Genomic DNA, 23,169 nt, shown 5'->3' with positions numbered 1-23,169 from the left:
GGGGTTCTTTTTATGAAAGTGGGAAGGGTCGATACATTCCAGGGCTGGTTCAGCACGATTTTCAAAAAAAGTACAGAGATGGCCCCAACACAGAGGAGTTGCTGCTCAGCTGTGAATAGGCACAGAGCGAAATGATGGCATGATGGGGAAATAGTGCAGTATTTTAACAGCCCTCCAGTCCTTGCCGCCTTTTTTTTTTTTTTTTAAAAAAAGCCCTAATATGTTATTTGCTTTACTAGGTTTATTTACAACTAGCTCCCCATTAGCACCCCACCTGATTACTGAGGCCGGAGAGCTACATCAGGAGAGATGACTGAGGGAGCTATACCAAAAAATCCAGAAAACCACTTACTTTTGGGAGGTGGGGTTTCTTTTTTTTCATGCTTTTTTGTTTATTTGTTCTGTTTAAAAAACATTTGGAGGAGTAAACACGAAAGTAAAGGACAGGTATAAAGTGTCTGTTGGTGAGAGGTCAGAGGTTAGACATTCACGTCAATTCTGTGGTAGAGGCTGTGGCATGGGGCAGGGAGAGGAAAAATATCTTTCCACCAAGCAGCTTGTTGATTTTAATTAACACTGGGATTCTCTGCTAGAAACAAGGAACAACCTCCATCTACTGGCTAGATCATTACGTCTCGTCTCCTTCCAAAACCCATTCCTCACTCATTAAGAAGAGAACAATTCTGGGGGAAGCTGCTAAGGTCTTAAGGTAAGATCCTGCCTGAGTCTTTGCTAAGAATACAACTATTTAGACCTCACGGATGTCATTTGCTTGCCTTTTTTTTTTTTTTTTTTTTTGTGAGCCGCACAGAATGGGCTTTTCCCCAGGTGTATTCGCAGGCGACATTTGGTGCATGTGAGTGTGTTTTAATCTAGAAATAGCAGCCTTCGAAGACTGAGCCATTCTTCTTAATAAAAGAGCGGCTGGAAGGGGGGAGGCTGTTTTGGGGTGGGTTTTTTGTTGTTGTTTTTCTTGGGGGCGGGCGGGAGCTTCTTTACCAAATACACTAAAATATGACCAGTTCCCTGGGAAGCTTCGTGTGTCCTTGTTCTGATCACAACCAGGGTGCAAATACAAGGTTCATAGAAAACAATTAACAAGCTAACAGTTCTGAACTGCTCAACACAGTTCGGTGCTAGACTATAATCTTGCTTTTGGATGTGTGTTTATATGTTTGCGGTTACTCCCCATTTGGCTATGTGTTTCGCATTACTGCACCGCATTATTTGTAATTAAAATAACCTCGCCTCAAGCCAATCAATACGTACACATTTCCAGGTTACTGGGAGATACAAGCACTTTGCTCTGGCTGGGTTTTTTCCTTCAATTGTTCTGTAGATAAAGATAATCTGTGTTTGTGTTACTCCGAGACTAAGAGCCACCGCACAGCCAGTCTGGGAAAGAGAAGCTGCTTTTGTGAATCTCTGAGATTGTAATGCATCAGCTTTCTCCATTTCTGTATCATTCGAAAGTTGCCCGCAGAATATTTATGGGAATTCGAGCAGACTTCACCTGATAGAAAAAAGGTGGTGCTGGCAGAGGAGAGACTATTTCTGACATTGAAGAGGATATTTACACGATAGTATTGTTCCCTTAAAATGCAATTTATTTACATGCTGAAGCAGCTATATCTGAGCCCACTGCAGAAGGGATGTAACAACGTTCAGATTTTCCTCCTTTGTGCCCAAAGTGCTTGTATTAGCCGCGGATTTTGTGAGGTGATTAAATTGATCGTTAAAAGCATTTATCCCGTCACTACCTTCTAGAGCAGAAAACAGCATTAGGATTTGAAAATAGATTTCACTGTAGCCACCGCACTCGAAGGCACCAGGATCAATGGTACTGCTGCTTCGAGGGGGTTGTTTGTTTGTTAATTTTATTTCATTTTCCAGAGTCAATTAAACTGGAAATTGCGAAACAGTTCGGGCACGTGAAAGAGGCGGCATGTAGATTGCTGGGTTTTGTGTCTGTGGTCAGCTGTCCGACCCTTGATCCGGCTCGCCAGAGTAGCACTAAGCAGCCCGACACAACCCGCTGGTATTGCCACGGTGTCATTCTCCCCAAATAAGCAAACGCTTGATTTAAGGTAGACTAAGGCAAAACCTCCTCTGCTTACAGAGCCCGCCTGCTTGAATACCCTCCCCCTTCTTCTAATTATTATTTGTCAGTTATTAGTTTGTATGGAGACCTTGTCCTAAACCCTCAGAACTAGACACAAGATCCGTTCACGCTTTAGCAGGCTTGAGGCAGTAGCCCGTGGCAAAAAGAATACGGTCTCGATAGCAAAACGGATCCAAATGATCGCATTCGCACGCAGGAAATCTGCCCTGGGCGCATGCTAATTGCAAAGCTGGAAGTGGTTTCAGCCCTCGCAGGGAAGGTTCCATGGAAGCGCTGAAGCGGAGGCGCGCTTTGTGAGCACTGCAAAGCGTTCGGTGTCGCGATACAGAGACAGGGCAACATTTTACCTGCCGGGATGATCTCAAAAACAAGAGCATCCGTCTCACCCCTTTAGTCCGGGAGTCCGAGCCGCACCCTGTCTGTGTCTTTGTAAGGGAAAATCTGAAATCACATAGCACGATCTGAATAGAGCCTGGATATTACTCAGCATCATTGTATCCTTCCTAAAATGCCATTGATAGAGAGATTGGGTGGGTGAGGCCGTGTGAAATGAGAAACCAAATTCAGAATCAGTGGGGCACTGGTATAAATCGATTCCCAGAGGAGAATCGTTCGATTGGATGTGACATTTCCTATCGGATTGGTTTTAAATGGTGAATTCTCTCTCCCAGCCAACCAAACCAGCAAAACTCCTCCAGGAGCCAGGTGTCTGTCGCCCACCAACCTGCCCGAGAGCAGCAGAGTTACAATGTACAAAGAGAAATGAAATCTTAAGAATATTGAAACAGATTTACCTTGGTCTACTGCGGGCCTTTTGGAAACGAAGAAGTCACGTTTGATGCTAGCAACAAAGTTTTAGTGTCGCTCTAGGTCAGGAGTGGTCTGTCAACATTAGGATGTTAACGAGAAAAAGCTTAAGAAACCCCTGGCCTTCTTTGCTGGACCAGCAGCAGCTACTAGTGTATCCTTCACCGCAGCTGATGGAGCAGAAAGAAAGGGCTCTAATTAATTAAGTGCTCCCGGTTGTAAGGGGTTTAGTTACTTCTGAGTTTTGTTACGGGATCTGCCCAATTATTCCTAATAGCGCCACTGAGCTAACATAGTGATAGAAATGTAACAAATGATTTTTGGCTGGTTGGTCTCTCTCTCAAACGCCCTGGCTGGCTCGGAAGCTTTCCCTCTGCACCTGCAAGTTTTTCATTGAACCCAGCAAAAAGCCATTAGCAGAGAAAATGGTGAGGAAAAGGGGAGAGAGCGCTTCAACTTTTCAAGAGCACTTTGCCTGAAAGCGTCCGGGAGCTGCTATTGTAAACCCCACTTCCTCTGGGGCGGGCTGGCAAGGAGAGAGGGCAAGAAGAAGCCACTTTCGGATGGGTGACCTGGTGGAGGGAAACCTGCAGCTCATTGAACTCGTTTCCGGGCACGGAGACTAGCCTTTATTTTCAGTGCGGTCCCAGAGGTGCGCTCGCACCAAACCACACCTCTCTAGGCTCCGGGCACAGGCGATGAGTTTGCTCGGTCTCAGCTTCAGGCAGACGGGCAGCGAACAGCAACACGCAGGACAGGGCTCGAGCGGTCCAGGCTGAGGAGAGAAACAAACACACATCGGATTAGGGTCCCCTCCACGCTAAGCCCGGGGACTTTTTCAGGACGTATCTATTCCAAACGCAAGCGACTTCCTCTCTGGCAAATAGGCCTTGCGGGGCAATCCTGATCGTTCTCATAAACCCGAAAATACTGGGAAGCCAGCTAGTTGGGGCATGGTTTGTTCCCGCTGCTACGTGAATATTTGGAAGGGCATAAAAAAAACACGTTAGGCAAAGAGAAATTCGCTAGATTTACAGTGATAACGGGGATATTTATATCATCCATCTGTTTAGAATAGATTTTTAATATTTCCCAAACAGCTCTGTAATCTACAATGCACCACACACCATTTATATATGCGCGCACACCTGTAATCTCTCTAATAGGTGTGTGCACATGTATCCACACACACTCTCTGTAAACGGTTTAAATCTCTTCTCTGTGGAGAGTAGAGTTTGTCCTTTTCCTTTAAGCCATTAACCCTTTCCTCTTCCATTACAATCGTTATAATTAGGCAGCAAAGCCGTTGCTTCTGAATTCCTTTCCTAAAGCTTCATCTACCCACATTTGCTGTGCAATCTTGGCTTGAATCCCCCCCCCCCACTGTTTTTTCTTGTGGGGCAAAGCAGGTGGAAAGGCAACTTTTTCATTTTTTGGCCTGGTTTGCGCAGCTCGGCAATAAATACATTTAAAGTTTAGAAATTCCATTGCAAACAACACCCGCAGCCCGGATTGAATCGCCTTGTTTACCTTCTCCTTGTGGCTTGTGTGCTAATTGACTTGTTTTCTCCAAGGAGAACCCACCCCTCTGAACATCCGCACCCCCCCCCCCTTTTATTTCCAGGCGTTGACTGCTTTTCAGGAAACTGCGATTTGGGAGAGGACCTACCCATTTTTAAGGGAGAATCCCTGACCCTTTTGTGTCTGCCGTATCGTGTTATAGGAATTACTCTCCTATTTAAAAAAAAATTGATTTCCATCCAAAAGGGCTAATTACATTACTTACAGTAAATAGCAGCCCTGCTGTCCAGGGTCTAGTGTGCCAACCGAGAAAAAAATACCGGCTTATTTCACTTGATTGGCTCCATCTTTGTGTGAAATTGTGTTTTATGAGCTGTATTCTGGCACTGGGAGGAATGTAGCAACACTCAATCGGCGAATAACATTAATTTCAGCTACTTGGGGCGAAAGAGAAGGGAGGATTTGGGGGTTACATGGGCGGGGGCGGAGACGCCGGGAGTCCCTGTTCGAAAGGAAATGGGGGCTGGAGGGGGTATTTTCACGAGTCGTGCTGGAGTTTTGGGCGGAAGGCCACTGAAGGAGCCAGGGGAGCAGAACCGCCGCCAGGAAGATCCTGCAGCGGGGATTGAGGTGTCAGGAAACAGCCTGCAGCTGTTGCAGAGAAAGGCAAGGCGGAGAATGGTGTGAAAAGTAAGTGGGGAGAAGCGAGAGCTGGCCCAGCCTGACTGTCCCACCCAGCCCTGCACATAGCTCTCGCTGGCACCGGCGCAGCCAGCTGAAATCCCGGCTTCTCCTCGGGGATTGTAGTGCGCGGCGCAGCGCTGCAGCTGGGGAATGGTTCCGGGGGGGGGGCTTCCTCCCTGTCTCATAACCCCCCCTCCCCCAGCTCACGGGCTGAAGCTGGAGTTTGCTTGCACTGTGAGGCTGAGGGTGAAGGACTGGGGTCAGCGCCCGGCTGGACGTTAACAGGGCTGGAAGTTTAAACTTCGCTTGGGGGGAATGCTGGGGGGTGACTCATACCCTGCGACTGGACAGGAGCAAGGTGCCTGGCGCTATCCCCAGCGTGCAATCTCTGCCCGGAATCTGCGGTTACGTCTTCCACGTGGAAGCCGGAGTCTACCCGACACGAACGGGGCTAATTATCCAGCATCATTTCCGTGGGCACAGTAACTGAGGGGAGCTTAATGCTATTTGGTTAAATATGCTGCTGGCAAGGTCCACGATATCTCCCCACGATAGTAACCTCCACCTACGCCCACGAAGGTGTTCTTCACATTTTCCTGCCACCACCAAAGGGCCTAAATGGGGGTGAATCTGGGATCTGTAGGCGGCCTTGGCCATTCAGCACCACCAAGGGAGACAATAAACACTGCAAGATCCTGCACTTCTATGGGCAAGGCTGGGGGCGAGACGGGAGAGACCCACCAAAACAGTCCACTAGGTACTTCTCAGCTCACCAACCCTGCACAGGATGCTCTGAGTTTCCCTTGTCCCTGTAACCTCCGTTTCCTCTCTCTCTCTCTCTCTCCTCTCTGTATTTGGGGTAGGGTGGGGGTATAGATCCCATCCCACCCACCATCCCCAACTGGCAAGTTTGTCACTGCTTGCCCATCACCGGGGGTTGAGAGGAGGATGACAGGTCTTTGTTGTCTGAATAAAAATCAGTAGCAGCTCTAGGGAGAGAACTCCTCCTACTAAATTATCAAAAATGGGCTGGCTTTAGTCTCTTAACAAATTGGACAGAGCTCCGGAAAGCAGCAGTCCCAAATCCAACCTACAGGCACTGGGAACTTTAAAGCAACCAGAGACTGCTGAAAATAGCACTTCTTTTTGCTTTCTTTGTGCTCAAAACTATTTCCTTTGCTGGCCGATTTGGCTGCCCCTAGTTCCAAGTCTCTTCAGTCAGGAGCCCCCGCTCTCCAGCGCAGTAACAGATTCTCCTGCTCGGTTTTATTGTTTTGTTTTTTGTTATTCTTATTATACTATTTTTCTTCTCCCCCTTGTTTGTTTTCTGCACATCTTCAGGAAGCCTTCGGTGCTTGTGCAAAGAGAAGCCACTATTGCAATCTCCCCCTGCCTGCGCCGTGCGCCTTGGTGTAGACATTTTGGATGATCTAAAGACTCTGGGGTCTGTATATGGAAATAGTGGGGTGCAGAGCAGAAGAAAATACTTGTCCTTTCCGTCCCCCAGCCATGCTTTTTCACGGGATCTCCGGAGGCCACATCCAAGGAATCATGGAGGAGATGGAGAGGAGGTCCAAGACCGAGTCCCGCCTGGCCAAAGGCGGACAGATGAACGGCCGGGAAACGGTAAGAAAGAAGCAAGCACCTCTTTAAAGGGAATCACTGCAAGATACGAACCTGCAGCCTGATAGACACAGTCTGGGGGAAGAGAGAGACTCTGCTTTTCTCCCTCCCCCATTTCCTCATGCCCCTTAAGTTTAGAAACATTTCTGAGGCTCAAGTTAATCACCAATCGCTCTCTAATGGAGTCTGCTACGCTGGGAGGCTGAGCCATGCATTCGTCTAATATTTGTATGTGTGTGTGTATGTGTGTGCGCGCGCGCTCAACTGAGTCATAAGAGGGAAAATATTTTAAGTTTCATAAGAGGGACACATTTTAACTCATTACAGCGAAGCAGACCTCTCACTCTTGCATAGTTTGCAGTGGGAGCCTTGCTTTCTCGTTTATCAAGGAGCTACGGGCCGGGTTTTGAAAAGGTGCATTTTACCCTTAGCAGCCCTGGCACTTTCCAGACTGGATTGTAGAAATCTTCGCTGCAAAATAGTTTGTTTTCTTCGGGGTGAGGGGCGATGTTTTAAGTAAAAATGTCGCTTTAATGTCTGAAAAGGGAGCAGCCCCGCTGAATGTTATTTCTTACCATACATTGTCTGGAAATAATCTCTCTTTTCTTAGCAAACGAGTTGTAACCTTGGCATCCCATGTCTGGAGAAACGGTCCCCTAGCTTCATGCAATAGCTTCTGCAAAGCTAGCTTCTGCCTTTCTCCTACTTGTAGGACTTCCGTTGAGCACTAGAACACAAAGTAATCGCCTGGGGAACTGCTCTACAGAGCTATTGGTTTTCCCCCTTCCCCTGTTAAATAAACTCCTGAGCGTTTTACAGTGTTAATTCAACTCATTCCCCCAGTTGTTACAAAAGGGGAAAAACATTGAATTGCGTTTGCATTTTCAGCTAAAAAGAATTCGGTGCTAAAAACAGATGAATTTTTTACTTTTCATAAAACAACAAAACAAAACAAAACTGACCTATTTTAAGTTCACGTTTGGGGGGTTATTCTGGTATGTACACTATCCCTCCCTTTCCGTTTCTTATTAGTGGGATTTCTTATGGAAAACAGGCCAACAGAAACTTGAAAAAGTTTATTAATGAAAGGAAAAGTCAATAATTTTAAGGGGGAGAAACCCTCCCTGTGCATTCTTTTCATTAGGATCACTCTCCAACATTTTGATTGTTCTCAATTAATTCTTTACGGACTATTTCCCCTTCATTTCTGCTTTAAGAGGCCTATTTGCATTTAGAGGAGGGATTTTAAATAGTTTAAGCTGTATTCAAATTTAACAGGAATTCGAATTGGGAATGTCTCCGCTGATGCAAATTTTCAGGGCAGCAAGGCGATATTTTTCTACTCGTAAAATACTCGGTAGTCTGGATTTCCTAGCACCAAACGGTGCAATTTTAAAGCTAACGGGGAAGATACAGCCAACTCTGTAACTTCCCCAGGACTAGAAAACAATCAGGTCTCGTTTCCTAGTGAGGCCTAATCACCGGGCTACGGGTACCGAAATGAAATTACATCATTAGAGAAGGTTTAATGGGCTAAACAGCCAAGTCGTGTCCTAGTAAATACATCCCTATGGGAGATGGTCTGGCCCCCTCAAAGGCCAGCGCAAATGCAGCCAGTTCGGTTCGGAACAGCTGGGGGTTCTTTCTGTGAGACCAGCCTTTGGTTCTTGCAGCAGTCCCAGTGCAAGCATCACACCGTCCGCTTGTCTTGATTTGTTTTCTCATCCACTTTTGTGTGGTTGTTTTGCAGAACATGCCCCCAATGAGCCCCGAGAAGCCTGCTTTGTGTGCTGGTTGTGGAGGGAAGATCTCAGACAGATATTACCTGCTGGCTGTTGACAAACAATGGCACCTCAGGTGTCTCAAATGCTGTGAATGTAAACTGGCTTTGGAATCAGAACTCACCTGCTTTGCCAAGGACGGCAGTATTTACTGCAAGGAGGATTATTACAGGTACAGCACTCAGTCCCTACCGCTTCAAATGCACATCCCTTCCCAGAACAGCAGCGGCCAAACCTCTCATCTCCAGCTAGGGATAGCTTCTTATAGGCAGAGACTCCTCATTTATATACACGTGGCTTTAGGGCAATTGCATCAAATGTGCCCCCTTTGTAAATCTCGCACGTGGAAAATACGGATCGACATTTTCAAGAGGCACAAGTTAAAGCATGTTACGGTATAAACAACAACAGGAGATAGTCAGTCAGTTTCTCACTGGTCTAAGTGCTGTGGGATCTCTGCCTAAATTTCAAACAAAAGTTTCCCTCTCGCTGTAGTGTGTATATTCATTTCCCGTTTCCCAAGAGCAAGGGTCCCCCTCCTGAAATGGCTAGGTATCTAAGCTAATGGCAAAGCTCTGCTTTGGAGAGACGCTGTAAAGAATAGCAGAGACAGCTCTTATTGATACAACAAACCATCCTTTCTGCTAAATCAAATCAGCTCCTTGCAGCTCACGACTAGATTTTTAATTCTCATCGGTCAGTGGCTCTAGACATGCAGGATTCCAGCAGAGCGCAGTTTTGTGGCTTGCTTGATTTGTTTTGATTTTCTGTTGTTTCCCCCCAGCCCCCGTGCCTTCTCCCTCCCTCCCAGCCTCTCAATCTGGCTTACGGTTTAAGGAACGAAAGGGAAGTGAGAACAAGTTTTCCCTCAATGCTGCTTATTTATCTTCACTAACGCTTGTCGAGATGTTGTAAAATAGAATGAATAAATAAATAAAATCCAGGCAGAAAGGTCAGTTTCCTGAGAAAATTGAAGCGGACTATTTCTGGCCCATTCTGGTTTTCTCATACACAGAATTTCTAACAAGCCCAAAGAGTTTACATTAGCCGGGGCAGAGGCTTTAGGAGAGACCTACGTGAAGGCCGCTCTCTGAGGGTTGGGTAGAAACCGGTCCAGCTGCAAGATTTGGGGAGCAAATATTTTTAGGCTCTCAGTTCAGGAGCAGAAAGGAGGGTGGGGTGCGTGATTCAAGTCGGGAGAGCTGAGCAGCACCTGGGGGCTGGGTAGTACCTAGCACCTTCCTGGTTGATACCCACTTTTCTGTTTCCTTCAGAAGGTTCTCCGTGCAGAGATGTGCCCGCTGCCACCTTGGGATCTCAGCCTCTGAAATGGTCATGAGAGCCAGGGAGTCGGTTTATCACTTGAGCTGCTTCACCTGCACCACCTGCAACAAGACTCTGACCACAGGCGATCACTTTGGCATGAAGGACAACCTGGTTTACTGCAGGGCCCATTTCGAGACCCTTTTGCAGGGCGAATACCCGCCTCAGTTGAGCTACACTGAGCTGGCTGCCAAGAGCGGAGGGCTGGCACTGCCTTACTTCAATGGCACTGGCACAGTCCAGAAAGGGAGACCCAGGAAAAGAAAAAGCCCAGCTCTAGGAGTGGACATCGTCAGTTACAACTCAGGTGAGAACAGCGCCCTGAACCTTTCACTCCACAGAAAGGGGCCTTCTCAGACTCCCCTCCCCAGCCAGGCCAAATCCCAGTTAACCACTGGAAATCAAACAAACGGTGCTCTGAGGGTTGGAGCATTTGCAGGAAAGCGAACAGAAGCCCTTCTAAAAAGCTGTCTTCCTCTATTAATGTCAAATACCCAGACAGTCGCTTCTCACGGTGAAGACAACACCTCCACTCCCACCCCAAACCCAGCCCTGTGGCTTTGTAGGAATGCGGGAGAGGTGGTTGCTTTGATTGTCTCAAAATCAAACCCTCCATCACTCCGACCCCAATTCAGGGTCATCTAAACTGATCGACAGAAAATAAATCTGGAGGAAATATGTCTGATTTCCCTAGGCCCGCAAGCCTGCATGTGAATCCATAGGTACTGTACTGATATTGTAACTCATTCCTCAGGCTGAATAGTTTCCTATTTTGCTGGCACTTTTTTTTTTTTTTTTTTACCCTCTCCTCCGCCAGCAGCTCCCTGCAGCGGGGCAATAACAAGCAGCGTATCTGCTCCGTTCACAATGAAAGGAAGGGACAACAGCTGAGCTGAAACGCTTTTAACCTTAGTACCTTTGTCATCCAAACATCAGAAAGCGCCACGGGCCCGAATTAAAGAGCTTCAGGCGAGTCACACGGAGTTTCACTAACCTGCAGACGAACGAATTAACAGAATTTAGACCGAATTAAAAAATGACCGATCCCAAACGAATGCCTTTACTGAGTTTCGATTTATTCATGACATTGCCCTGTAACACGGAAAGAAAGGTGTGTGTTGGATGTGGGGGTGTTACAGTGAGCAGCTCTGTGCTTTCCTGTGTAGGCAGCAAGACTTTTAACTCCCAGTTAAACTGGGGGACGGAATTCAGGGCGGTGATCTGTAGTTGGGCTGGGAAAGGCGCCTATGGATGGTGTGTCCATGTCCTGTAAGGGGGCGAGGGGTGCTCGAGGACTCACAGCTTGGTTCAATGAAGCAAAGCGCTCTGAAGAGGTCACGGCGGAGGGGTGCACAGAAAAGGGGACCTGTCTATTTCAGTTTGAAGAAACTGCTCTGCGCTCCATAAAAACGCACCAGCTCCGGCCTGGAATTCCGTCCCCAAGTTCAACCCATTGCCACTGAGACACAAAGATTCACCCCTTCCCCCCATCAGCACAAACCCCAGTTCTCCCCGGGCGGGCACTTCTCTTTGGGGCTGTTTGTGAAGAGGGCTTTAGTGTGGAACTGCTTAGCTGTACGAGGCTATTTCAGCTCCTCTGATGCGTGGACCTTGGAGCCAGGGCAATCAGTGCATTAATTGTTCTTTGTTAATTGAAGATGACATTGGAATCCCTGGCCACTGAGCAGTCCCTAATCAATTCTCTACAGGGTATGAGGAAGGGGACCCTGTAGCCCAGTCACTCGTTTCTAACGGTGGATTGAGAGCCAGGAATTCAGTATTCGCAACAATTGTCCGAGCTCCTCCAGACCTCTAGAAACCAAACGTTTAGCAGTCATTCACTATAATAATTAGGCTCGCAAGCTTGGGGAGAGGCGAACAAAAATTGGCTACAGCGAAAAACCTTTTGAACGCTAATGTGGGGCGCAGTGAAACGCATTTTTAAAGGCAAATATGGTGGTTGCGTTTGTTTGTTAGGCTAAAAAGTCTTCTCCTTCTTTCTCCCCCTTGTCCCCAGATAGTTAGCGGGGCACCTCTCTGCAACGGAGGTTAAAGAGCCGCATCTAGGACTAGGAGACAAAATGCAGCTCACCCAAACGGCAACGCAGAGTTTACACGGGGAAATGTCCTAGTAAAGCTAAGCTACTTCTGACCGACTTCTTTCAAGTCAAGATCAGCCAACGTAATTTTTGTAGCTTTAGCATATCATTGGGGGTGGGAGGGGGCGGGGAGGGAAAGCTAGCTAACTGCTACTTCTGGAGCGACTTTCTTTTCAAGTCCTAGCATCAGCGCAACGTAAAAAATTTTGGTAGTTTAGCATTATCATTGGGGGGGGGGGGGAGCGGGGGAAGGGGATACTTATTGAATATGAACACCCAGTGCTGGCACGTGGTCTGGAGAAAGTACATTTTACAACTAAACTAAAGACGGTCTAGAGCTGATAATTCCAACCATTGACCAATTTAACACCCAAGAAAGCCACAGAATGACATGAAATAGATATAATTGTTATTTGAAAGGAAAAAAACCCTCAGCAGTAGGCAGCCATTTAAAAAAATACAACTTTCCTGGTTCGCCTTTGGCTTCAGGATTGAGAACTATTCTTTTATGTAATTGTCTCCAAAGGGTAACGAATCTAAATAGAAACAAACATACAGGATTCAAAAGGAAAATTTAGAGTAATCGGAAAAGTGGGTCAGAAATCAGGTGTTTAACACTTACACTTTCCCAAAGCAGGGAACAGTTTAAAAGGCAGTATTGTAGGGTATCTTTCCCTCAGATATTAGCCACAACATGTGCTGCCCTTTTGCATATGTAATTAACGGGTTAGCTGGAAACCTGGGTACTGATTCTCTAATTTAATTCAACACAACAGAATAGAAAGGATGAAGTGAAAGTCTTTTGTCAGGAACGATGGATTTGGTTTTAAAAAACCTCACCAAATATCACTTTCCAATGTATGTGGCAGGGCAGCAAAAAGGTGTTCTCCTTTTGGTGGTATTTCATTAATTCTGTATGAAAGAAAACCAGTAAGTTTTTCCACCTCTAAAATATTGCAATTCCAAGTCTGCTCCTACTTTCAAACTCCAACATGTTCGAACTGCTAAATGAATGTGTTAGTGACCCCTAGTGGCATCTGTAGGAAAGCGTATTCCTCAGGCCGTTAAAGAACTATGTTTATCAGAACCCTGATCATTACTAAAACCAAAATATTTGTCTTTAGACCCGTTTAACTGCAATTTTACACCCTGATAGGTTCCTGAACACGGACACTAGTGATCAGTGATTGTTTTGTCTCTTAGCTGCAATTCACTGTGAAAACATATCTGAACTGCAGAACATAACTTAAATCTATTTGTGCTAAAACTTACCAAGCTTGGGACTGCACTCTAAGCAAAGGAACCCATTTGTTGTGTTAAAAGCTGGATTGTAACTGACGATGTAAAAGAATCTGAAGAGGGGAAAAACTTACCTTTCCAATAAATCAAGATGCTTTCCTAATCAAAACGCATATATCCTCCTATTCATACTGCAAGGTGAAGGACATTATGGAAACAACCCAAACTTCTAAAAAATTGAATTAATTGTGTTGCTAGCCCTGATGCAGCAAACAATTTGACCGTACAATGGAGAAAAAGTTTATTCTCAAACAAGATTATATGAATCTTGCTTAGATTATGCATGTACATATGTGTATATATTTTATATATTCACACTCACAAAAAAAGGCAGGATAGTGTTGTGGCTAAGCACTGGAGTAGGCTCTAGGAAAACTGGGTCTTGTTCTTGGCTCTGACACAGTCCTCTTTTGTGACCTTGGATGAATCACTTAATCTCTTTGTTTTTCTGTTCTTCAGCTACAAACTGAAGACCTAACAATACTTCAGAGGGTTATGATGCTAACACCATTAATATTGGTGAAGGGCTCAGGTACTATAGTGATAAGTGCCCTATAAATAATGTACTTGATCCATATTAGCTACTATATGTTGAAATAATTTCTATTTTGAGAGCAACTGTGTTGAACAATTGTCCAAGGGACAGAAAGGTCATCAAATCTGAACAGTGTAAGTTATCTCAAAATGAAGGCAATTTTTCTTTCCCTAGGGGAATATTTTCCACCGCTATTGCTCAAGAGCTCAATCTCTTATGGTGTGTAAATGTAATAACTATGCAAAGTGTATTTGGTGAGATCTTGGCAATGGGAAGTGTATTGTGCTGGCCACTAAAAAAAAGATGGTGCAAAGAAATATGCAGTAATGTATTGCCTGAATTTGAGCTGTAGACTAGTTTTTCAGGCAATAATGTAGCATGTTAAGCCACATGATGCTATTTCAGCCACTTAGAACAGCCACTTAGAGAACAGACTGGTGTAATTATTATATAAATTGGGATTGTCAAAGGCACCTGAGGTAGTTATGAGCCCATGTCCCATTGACTTAGGCACCTTGGAAAAGCCAAGCCATGATAAAAAAAAGAAATGCTCAGAAACCAGGGTGACAAATGTGCTACAAGAGGCTAGCTAGGCTAATCAGTCAGATAAACTGGCATTGTTGTTGCATAACTTGAATGCTTTAATAAAGAATGGCCTGCAATTGGCTAAAATAACTTCTTAGGACAAAATTTTGATTTCCTTGTTCACCATGAATAGTATTTTACTGCTCAAACAGTCCCATTGAAGGCAGTAGGACTGCAAGTGGAATAAAATGTTATTCAGCAAGAGTAAAAATATTGGAAACCTGATCCTAAGTTACTTCCAATGTAATTTCCACTTCCAGATGGTTTCAGAGCTATCAGTTTATTTTTTTTGAAAATACAGATTGGACTATAATTGCAGATAGAATCTCTTCCATCCTGGATGAGCATTCACTTGATCCTTTGTTTGTGTGTTGTGCAGCTACCATATGTAACTGTTGACTTGTCTGTTAATTCAGTAGGGAGCAAAGCTCTGAGAAGACTTGAGCTTTTTATTTTGGGGGTAGTTGAAAGTTGTTTTACCTCTTTTTAGCATTGCAAGTCTCAGAGGCTCTACTAACTGATGCAATGCAAAGTGCTGTGTGCTTTTCATATTGGTGGTGGGGGGGTGAACTAGGAGTTGGCTAAAACTAGTTAATAAATCCAACTCTAGGGAAGTAGACTAAAGGAAATTCAAATGAAGGATTAATGAAGCCTAGGCTAATTTACATGGTACATTCTTAACAAATTTTAAATTAATGTTTTTTAATTCATATTCTTTGTTATGTGACAATCAGATTTGCCCTCTGTGTGATTGTGCTAGCTTTGTAAAATATAATCCTGAGAGTTATCAGATTATTTTTCAGGTCAAAAAGTAAAACATGGATGACTTTGTTATTTTTCTTGGTATTTGTGTCATTCCTGTCCCAAGCATAGGCAGTGACACCATGATACCCAGCACTGCTACTGGCCTGGTGTGCAACTCACACCCATGAGGCAGTAATCTGTAATATATCTCTCATTCAAAGTCACTTTAACAACTTTACACATCATCAAATCAAGGCACATCTTTAGTTCTATGATCTGGTAGTTGGCTATTCCACAGAATGGTCTACGTGGGTGCCAGTCTAGCTGTGGTACCATTGCAGGCACCAACCCCAACACTTTTCATATAAAATTCTAGGCAGAATCCAATGCATTTATTTTGGGTTTTATCAACAAACAGTTCAGTATTTATACTTGTCATAACAAGCCTTCCCACCTTATGCTTCTTTTTTTGCCTGATGGTGATTTGGGAGGATTCAAAATGTTGGTTTGATCTTTACTCTTCTCTCAAGATAGGGCAGTTTCAATGAGTGAAATTTTAAATGATTCTTTGGAAACGTAACGAAACCCTTCATCACCAGAGGGACCTGAAAATTAATGCCAAAGCAGTGAAACTTGGCAGATCTACCCTCACTATACTGTTTCCTTAGCAGGTATGAGCCTGGGGGATATAATAAATGTTAAGAACAGGAAAAGGCCATCCTCCTCACCTTTATTTGTTAATCTAAATACCCTTCCTACCCATCCCGACACCATATTAGCTCAATCCCCTCTTTCTTCTCCAAAACTAGTGTGTGATTCTGGAAACTTGCCTTAGTTTTATTTACTACAGTATGATGCATGATCACCACCAACTCTTTGTTGTGTCATGTTGTTTACTGATCAGGTTGTAATGAGAATGAGGCAGATCACTTGGACAGAGACCAGCAGCCTTACCCCCCGTCCCAGAAGACTAAGCGCATGCGCACTTCTTTCAAACACCACCAGCTCCGCACCATGAAGTCCTACTTTGCTATCAACCACAATCCAGATGCCAAGGACCTCAAGCAGCTTGCCCAGAAAACGGGCCTGACCAAGAGAGTTCTGCAGGTAAGAAGCCACCATCACAGGCTTAACAAAACTCCCCTCCCCCTGCCAATACAATAGTATCTCCCTTATTTAGACTGTTATATGTATATCTCTTCTTCTTAGTATAATATTGCTGTGTCCCTAGTGAGTGTGCAGAGAACTTAATGGGTAAAGTACTATATGGCAAGAGTGCCCAGTGTATAGCTCACCACCCAAATTCAGCCCACAGAATTCTGAAATACGGTTTGTGATCACCCTCATCCTTGATAGGAGGGAACTGTCTCCAGTGACTCCAAGCCCCAGTGAGGGAAGCAATGCATCCTGGGACTTGTAGTCTCTATGTGGTGATCTCTATATTAAGGGGGTAGAAGCAATCTGCTCCATTTTACACAACTGGGGTGCAGCCTTTGGGCTCCTTTTAAGTTGTCATTGTGGCCCTTGGTTGGGCAAAGTATGGGTTTCCCTGGGATATGGCAAGCAAGCTTTGGCTGATACAATCCTCCAGGACCAGATTGCTTCCTACTCCATGTCTATCACTAAGGTCCTCCATAGTAAAGTCAACAGTTAGTCACTCCCCTACCTAAGATACTCCCCCAAAAAATCAGAGTTTAAAAAACTAAATAACTGTAAATGCCCTCTCATTGTGTGCTAGCTCAGTGAAATTAAAGTGAGGTGTGTGGTGCTGTGTGCAGTATTCAGAGAGAGGGCAGTGATCAAGGCAAAAGGAGAATCTATTTGCATTAATTGCTTGTCCATGCTACATGTCACCTAAAATATTTTAAATGAACCTACAGCTTTACAGGGAAGAGGACTAGAAAACCCATATTAATAACCAGTGCTATAAAGGATAGTGTCATTTCCCCTTTTAAAGTTTTCAGACTTCAAAAATGGTCACGAAAGTTTACCAGCCCAAGCACAAAATCTTTACTTTACCCATCCTTTACCATGATGACCTAGGACCTAGGTAATGGAACAACACCTCCCACCCCAAGGATGTGTTACTTGTCCATCAGAAAAGTTACTCTCCTTGGATGAGTTGGTGAGTAGAGTTCTGCAAGGCTGCTCTAAGAGATCCTCACTGTGGGCTTCAATGTTCCATTTATCAGCACCCACAGTGCTGGAACTAATGTACAGATGCCTTTGTATGACGGAAATGATGCAAACTAGTAGTAAACAAAGATGTAGAGTTACTTAGATGATTTGCCAAACAAAAACAAACATAAAAACAAAAACAAAAAGCAAACATCGGTAAAGAAATCAATTGGGATTGGTTTGCAGGTTTGGTTCCAAAACGCAAGAGCCAAATTCAGAAGGAATCTTTTGCGGCAGGAGAATGGGGGTGTCGATAAAGCTGATGGCACGTCACTTCCAGCACCGCCCTCAGCAGACAGCGGCGCTCTCACTTCACCCGGCACTGCGACCACTTTAACAGACCTGACCAATCCCACTATCACTGTAGTGACATCAGTGACCTCTAACTTGGACAGCCACGAATCCGGGAGCCCCTCACAAACTACCTTAACGAGCCTTTTCTAACATTTGAGTTTTTTTAATTCTTATTCTTCTTTATTATTATTTACAAGACTCTTTATTTTTTTTTAAACAAACCCACAAAATATTTGGGAAAACAAACAGCTTGGTGTGTAGCATCTGCAGCCACTTGGCAAATGAGTTTGCAGTAATATGTCTCCATTATAAATGAACATATTTTGTCTATAAATTGTATTTGGATTTTTTTTAATTCATCAGACAATTGAAGGGAAAATTATGAATCATTCTAATAAGTGCCTCTTAAAATTGTATGTTACTTATTTCCAGAATCTTGGGGGGGAAGAGAGGGAGAAGAAAATTATATTCCCACTCTGATAATCCGAGAAAGCCTCTGACAGTTCATTTAAAGCCAATAGTTTGCTGCTCCAGGATTGTATGTGCATTTATGGAGTTTCAGAGTCCTAAGTCTAACTTTATTTTTATAATACATGTTTAAGTTTCATACTATGTATTTTTCACACCTACAGAACAAATTAAATTAGGAATTGGAACAGACAGAGGCATTCCAAGTGTCAATGCTGCTGCTGCTTCTTCTTCCTTCTTCTTCTTCCTCCTCCTTCTTTTTTTTTTTTTTTTTTTGGTATAAATATTAGTTATGAGCTTGACCCTGTATTCATTGAGCACCCAAAATTCCCACACAGGTCAATAATCTCAACCCTGCAAGCCATTCATCCATGTGGAATGTCCATTGACACCAGTGGGAGTAGGGCACGGATGGAGGACTTGCAGGATTAGGCTCAATGGGACTGGTGTGTAGGTAAGGACTGCAAGATCAGGCCTTTGCTCTGTGAATTCTGAATTATGCATACCAAAGGCCTTAATCCTGCAAACACTTATGCTCCAGAGTAATTTAACTCACGTAAGGAGGTTCACTGAAGTATACACCAGAGGAACTATTCAAATGAAGAGTCTCATTGATCTCAATGAGTTTTCTCGTATGAGTAAGGTTACTCTGTTGCATGACTGTTTGCAGGATTGGGCCACAAGGCTGAATACTTCAATATAAGTTTTAGCATTGCCTAGGCAAAATTTCATTTTTTCCCACTCTGCCATAAATGCCATTGATTTTAATTTAAAAAAATGAAAACAATTCACTCTATATGGCACTGATCCTGCATCATTAAAGCCAATGGGAGATTTGTCATTAACTTTAGTGAGTGTAGGATGAAGTTCTAAACGTATACATATGTTTATTACTAAGGCAATTCTCGATGAATTAAACTTTTTCAGGGAAGATGGAAATAAGCAAAATATAATTTATTAAGATGTTTAAGGAAACTGATTTTAGTACATTTTATTCATGCTATTTTGAATTTATTTTAGATGTTTCATGAGATTGTATCAGACACTTTGTTTAATACATGAACTTAAATATTTAGTACATTAATATTTCTAATATATACTTTAGTTTTTTAACTTTTGTATAAAAGAAAAATGCATTAGAAGAATTCTTATGAAATTTGGAATTGGCAGTGGGTAGCTTTGAGGCAGATAAACTCAGAAGACCTTGTGGATGCTGATCTAAATACATTTCCTAGTTTACAATAGCAATTTTTTTTCTTTTTCTTTTTCCTTTTTTCTTTCTTTTAATTAAGCTAAAAGTCGGAATGGTCTGGGCAGTGGTGAATGTTCATTTGTTCCCCTTTATTGTAGTTTAAAACAATTCGATTGTGGAAAGTCTGAGAAACAAAAACAAAAAATACCAATAAAGATCTACATCTTGCTTTTAGTGGATTGTTAAGAATAGCTTTGCACATAGATCCACTTTTTAGACCCCATCAAATCTCTCTTTTGGTGGTGAAAGTGGATAGTTAATATATTTTAAAGATGTCCTCTTTGGCTGTATAAATGTGTGGTTACATATTGACAGTTCACTGCCCACATTAAAGTGCATTATTGTAACTTTTGCTCAGGGTTTTTAGAAAATTAGCACAGAAAAGTAGCTTATTTTTTAAAAAAAAGATGATGGAAGAGATGTTAACACTGTAATAGAAGAAAAGTGTGTTTGCCATTATATATTTAGCAAGTATGGTTATCATCTTCTGTGGAGCTTAAATCTTGACTTTTCCTATTTCTATTATCTTATGGGCATTTACCACTAACCAGACCAAACAACCTTGGTAAGGCTGAGATCTTAATACACTTTTACAGGTAAAAATATTGATACTTATAAATTTTGTTCTTTGACAGAACAATATATGGTACTATAGATCTACTTTATTAAGTAGACTAATTATAACTCAGTTCTACTATGTGCCTTATGATATAACTTGGGAGTAAGTTTGTGAAAAATCAGGATATATGTGTTGTTTGTTAAATTAACTGTTTTAAGCCCTTTTGACACCTCACTAGTTTTGTACTGTTTTACCTCTTATTTCTGAAACTCTTTTTATGGTGTATCCTATTAGAGGAGACAAACATGTCATAGAAAGCAGTTGTGCACTCTTTCAGATATAGTTGATAAATTCAATAATCTTATATATTGAGCTTCGTGTTTATAGTACAGTAAGTGGTCTAGCAAAATTGTCCATGTTTCTTTGTTTATTGATAAATGCATTGTATAGAAACTATTTCCCCTAAATATTTATGGACCAAACAATTGTGATATATCCTATTAAATTTGTGTGAATAAATCATTTTGGATCCAAGGAGTTTTATTTCTCATCAGTTTTTTTTTTAATTTAAGTCTACCCATATCTATGTGTCTCTTTGCATTTTTACTATGAATGGATGAATGAATGAATGGTGTTAAACATGTGAACACAATCTTATAAATGTGATTTCTTTTTAGGTTTTCACTTTCTTCATAGTAAATGTACTTACCATTGAGGGCGCAACTTAGGTTTTAATTTTTAAATCCCCCCCTTTTTCTTTTGCACCTGAAAAGTAATGCCCCACTGATTTGATATTGCAACCTTATCTTAGGATTTTAAAAATCAGATAACTAGCAGCTACAGTAATTGCATGAAAAATATAACAAATAATTATGATGAAATGAATCAAGATTTAATGCTAGGTATATTGAACACAAACTAGAATTGCAGACCCCTAAAAGCCAGGTTGCTCTGTAGTTTAATAAATTGTCACTATGATTTCTTTCAGGGAGAACAAATCTTGGGGCATTACAGCCAAACATCCCGACGTTTGAAAATTCCCTAAAGTATTAAAAGAAGGGGAAAAGTTTGATCGGAAACCCACTGCAGTGAAGACAAAGACAATATTAGGTTATGATAATCATATATTTAAAAAATTTTTGAGCCAAAAAATTTAAAAAATAAAATAAAAGACTCCAATGTCATTTCCTGAATGTTAACAAAACATATGTTGTTTTATGGTGTTTAATTATCAGAACAAAAGACTTAAACAATTTGTGTGGTATTAAAAACAAATTTAGAGATACTGTGTATAAAACCAGAGCAACCTGGCAGCAATCTACCCAGCCCATATTTGAAGACAATTCTTCTTAAAAACAAATTAAAAATCACATTTGTCAAGCACAAGTACTTGTAAAATAAAATCCAAATGCTTTCATTCCACTTGCTTGCTAATGTGTATTAGTCATATCTGTTAAATGGCATATTGTAAATTCAGAGAAAAAACTTTTCACTCATTTAAGATCATAGGGATCAAAACCCAGTAAATTTAGTACAATTGTTTCTGACTTCTTTTTTTTAATAAAACAAAGAAATCTGCATGCACTTTTCCATCTGTCACCGATAGTGTACATTTCTGTATGATGAATTTTCTCTTTGATGTTTCTTGTATAATAAATAGCTTTCATTAATAAACATTTTATTTGATGCAAACATAGTTAACTTTATGTAAACACATAGCTAACTGTTGAAATTAATTTAAACTCATTTTTTGAAAAGAAGCAGTACGGTACATTTTCATCATGTTATATATAGAAAGCCAAAAGAATGAGGTGGCAATATTGTTGCAAAGTGTAAAATAATTTCCTTTGGTGTTTAAATTTTTCATTTTCTTCTCTTCATTTGTTGTGTACAATTGACATATCTAAAATAAAATTAATAATAATTCCATCAGCCTCAACAACAAAACTAACGAAGTAAAATCAGCATAGGAAAGCATATGCAGTATAGTATGCAAAACCATCAATGACTTTTTAGAGTACAAAGGTATAATTTATGGAACCCTGAGACGTTTATATCTTCACTATGCAATGAACAAATTTATTGAACTGTTAAGAAAAGGCTGTCCTAAGAAAGAACTGATCTTTGCCCATTCCAAATCACAGCTGAGTTTAACAAGCCAACAAGCAAGTGTAAAGATAACCAATTCTTTAGTAATGAGGTTTTATAATTGTTCAAAGGACTATTTGCAGAAAGTTTTTTTTAAACTATATTGCTATTTAGTTATATATCCAAAGCATATGTTAAACAAATTAACATATACGAGACTTGCCAGAAAATCTTTTCATTAAGATGAAATATTTATTATATAGAAATGAACCCTATGTAAACAGTGTAACTTTTATGAATACTGACAGACATTAAATATTTCACTTATGTGTATCCTCAGCATTCTGAATGTTTTCTTAAACTCTCAGTTTCTGAATACTAAAGAGAAAACTCAGACAAGTCCAGTACATATTATTATTAACAACGTAACACAAAATTGCACACAGATTACTTCAATAATCTTCTGAAGACCAGTATGTAGAATGTGCAAGCTGCAGTTACTTATCATTTACTAGTGGCAATTATGGTGAATATTGTTTAAATAACACTTTTACAGTATGTGTTAACATACTGTTGGAAAAAAAATTAGCACAGAGGATTTAGTTTAAATCAGCTTAAGAATTTAAACTCTGTTGATATATGAAGCAACTCAAGGTAAAAAAGCAATGAGTCATATCACATTATACTATTGGTTCTCTCTGCTGTGCTTAGACAAATAATGCAATTACAAAAGTTAAGAAATTGATCTAACCAGTAAGCGACTTCTGATTGAGGTCAGGTGCGGGATGGAGGGGGAAATCTATCTATTCCCTGTAAAATCTTGCGCAAATCAATGTGTTCATTATCTCTAGTAAATGGATTAACTCATTTCCCCTATTCATTCTTAGAGCCATACTTTCATTAAAACTCATCCTGTGTGGTTCCAGTTTTCATCTGATTTAAAAGTGGGAGGGCAGAGAAAATTGTGTTAGCTAAAAGCTCTAGGTGAAAGCCTGGCTCCATTGAAGTCAATGGCAAAACTACCATTGACTTCAGTAGAGCCAAAATTTCACCTGCCCCATCTAACTAGTGCTGTTAGGCACAGATTCTGCTCATCAATCCATACTCAGAACTACCATTGACTTCAATGAGTTTTGTACACATGGTGCTATGGCTCTTCTGGAGATTTACATTAGCCCACCTCGATTAGTTCTAAGCAGGACAATAC

At 41.9% G+C, this 23,169-nt stretch overlaps 1 protein-coding gene across 5 annotated transcripts; it reads left to right on the top strand.

The window, feature by feature from the left end:
* Positions 1 to 437: 437 nt before the first annotated feature.
* LHX9 (LIM homeobox 9) lies at positions 438 to 22,250 on the top strand. Of its 5 annotated transcripts, none has more exons than XM_032770903.2 (6): positions 438 to 709; positions 6,642 to 6,760; positions 8,508 to 8,710; positions 9,813 to 10,168; positions 16,028 to 16,230; positions 17,488 to 18,085. In XM_032770903.2, exons 2-6 carry the CDS (start codon positions 6,644 to 6,646, stop codon positions 17,743 to 17,745), a joined length of 1,137 nt encoding a protein of 378 aa, XP_032626794.1. In that variant the 5' UTR covers positions 438 to 709; positions 6,642 to 6,643; the 3' UTR covers positions 17,746 to 18,085. The 5 variants fall into 5 exon arrangements, with proteins under 5 accessions (XP_032626794.1, XP_032626790.1, XP_032626797.1 ...); XM_032770899.2 differs by having other exon boundaries at positions 6,476 to 6,760; XM_032770906.1 differs by lacking the exons at positions 438 to 709; positions 17,488 to 18,085 and adding an exon at positions 20,863 to 22,250 and having other exon boundaries at positions 6,207 to 6,760; positions 9,816 to 10,168.
* Positions 22,251 to 23,169: the final 919 nt, after the last annotated feature.

The sequence above is a fragment of the Chelonoidis abingdonii genome, chromosome 7 (genome assembly GCF_003597395.2).
Source record: "Chelonoidis abingdonii isolate Lonesome George chromosome 7, CheloAbing_2.0, whole genome shotgun sequence".
NCBI classification, from domain to species: Eukaryota; Metazoa; Chordata; order Testudines; family Testudinidae; genus Chelonoidis; species Chelonoidis abingdonii.
The sequence above is the reverse complement of the archived record's forward strand: the minus strand, read 5'-3'. Positions and strand labels throughout refer to the sequence as shown.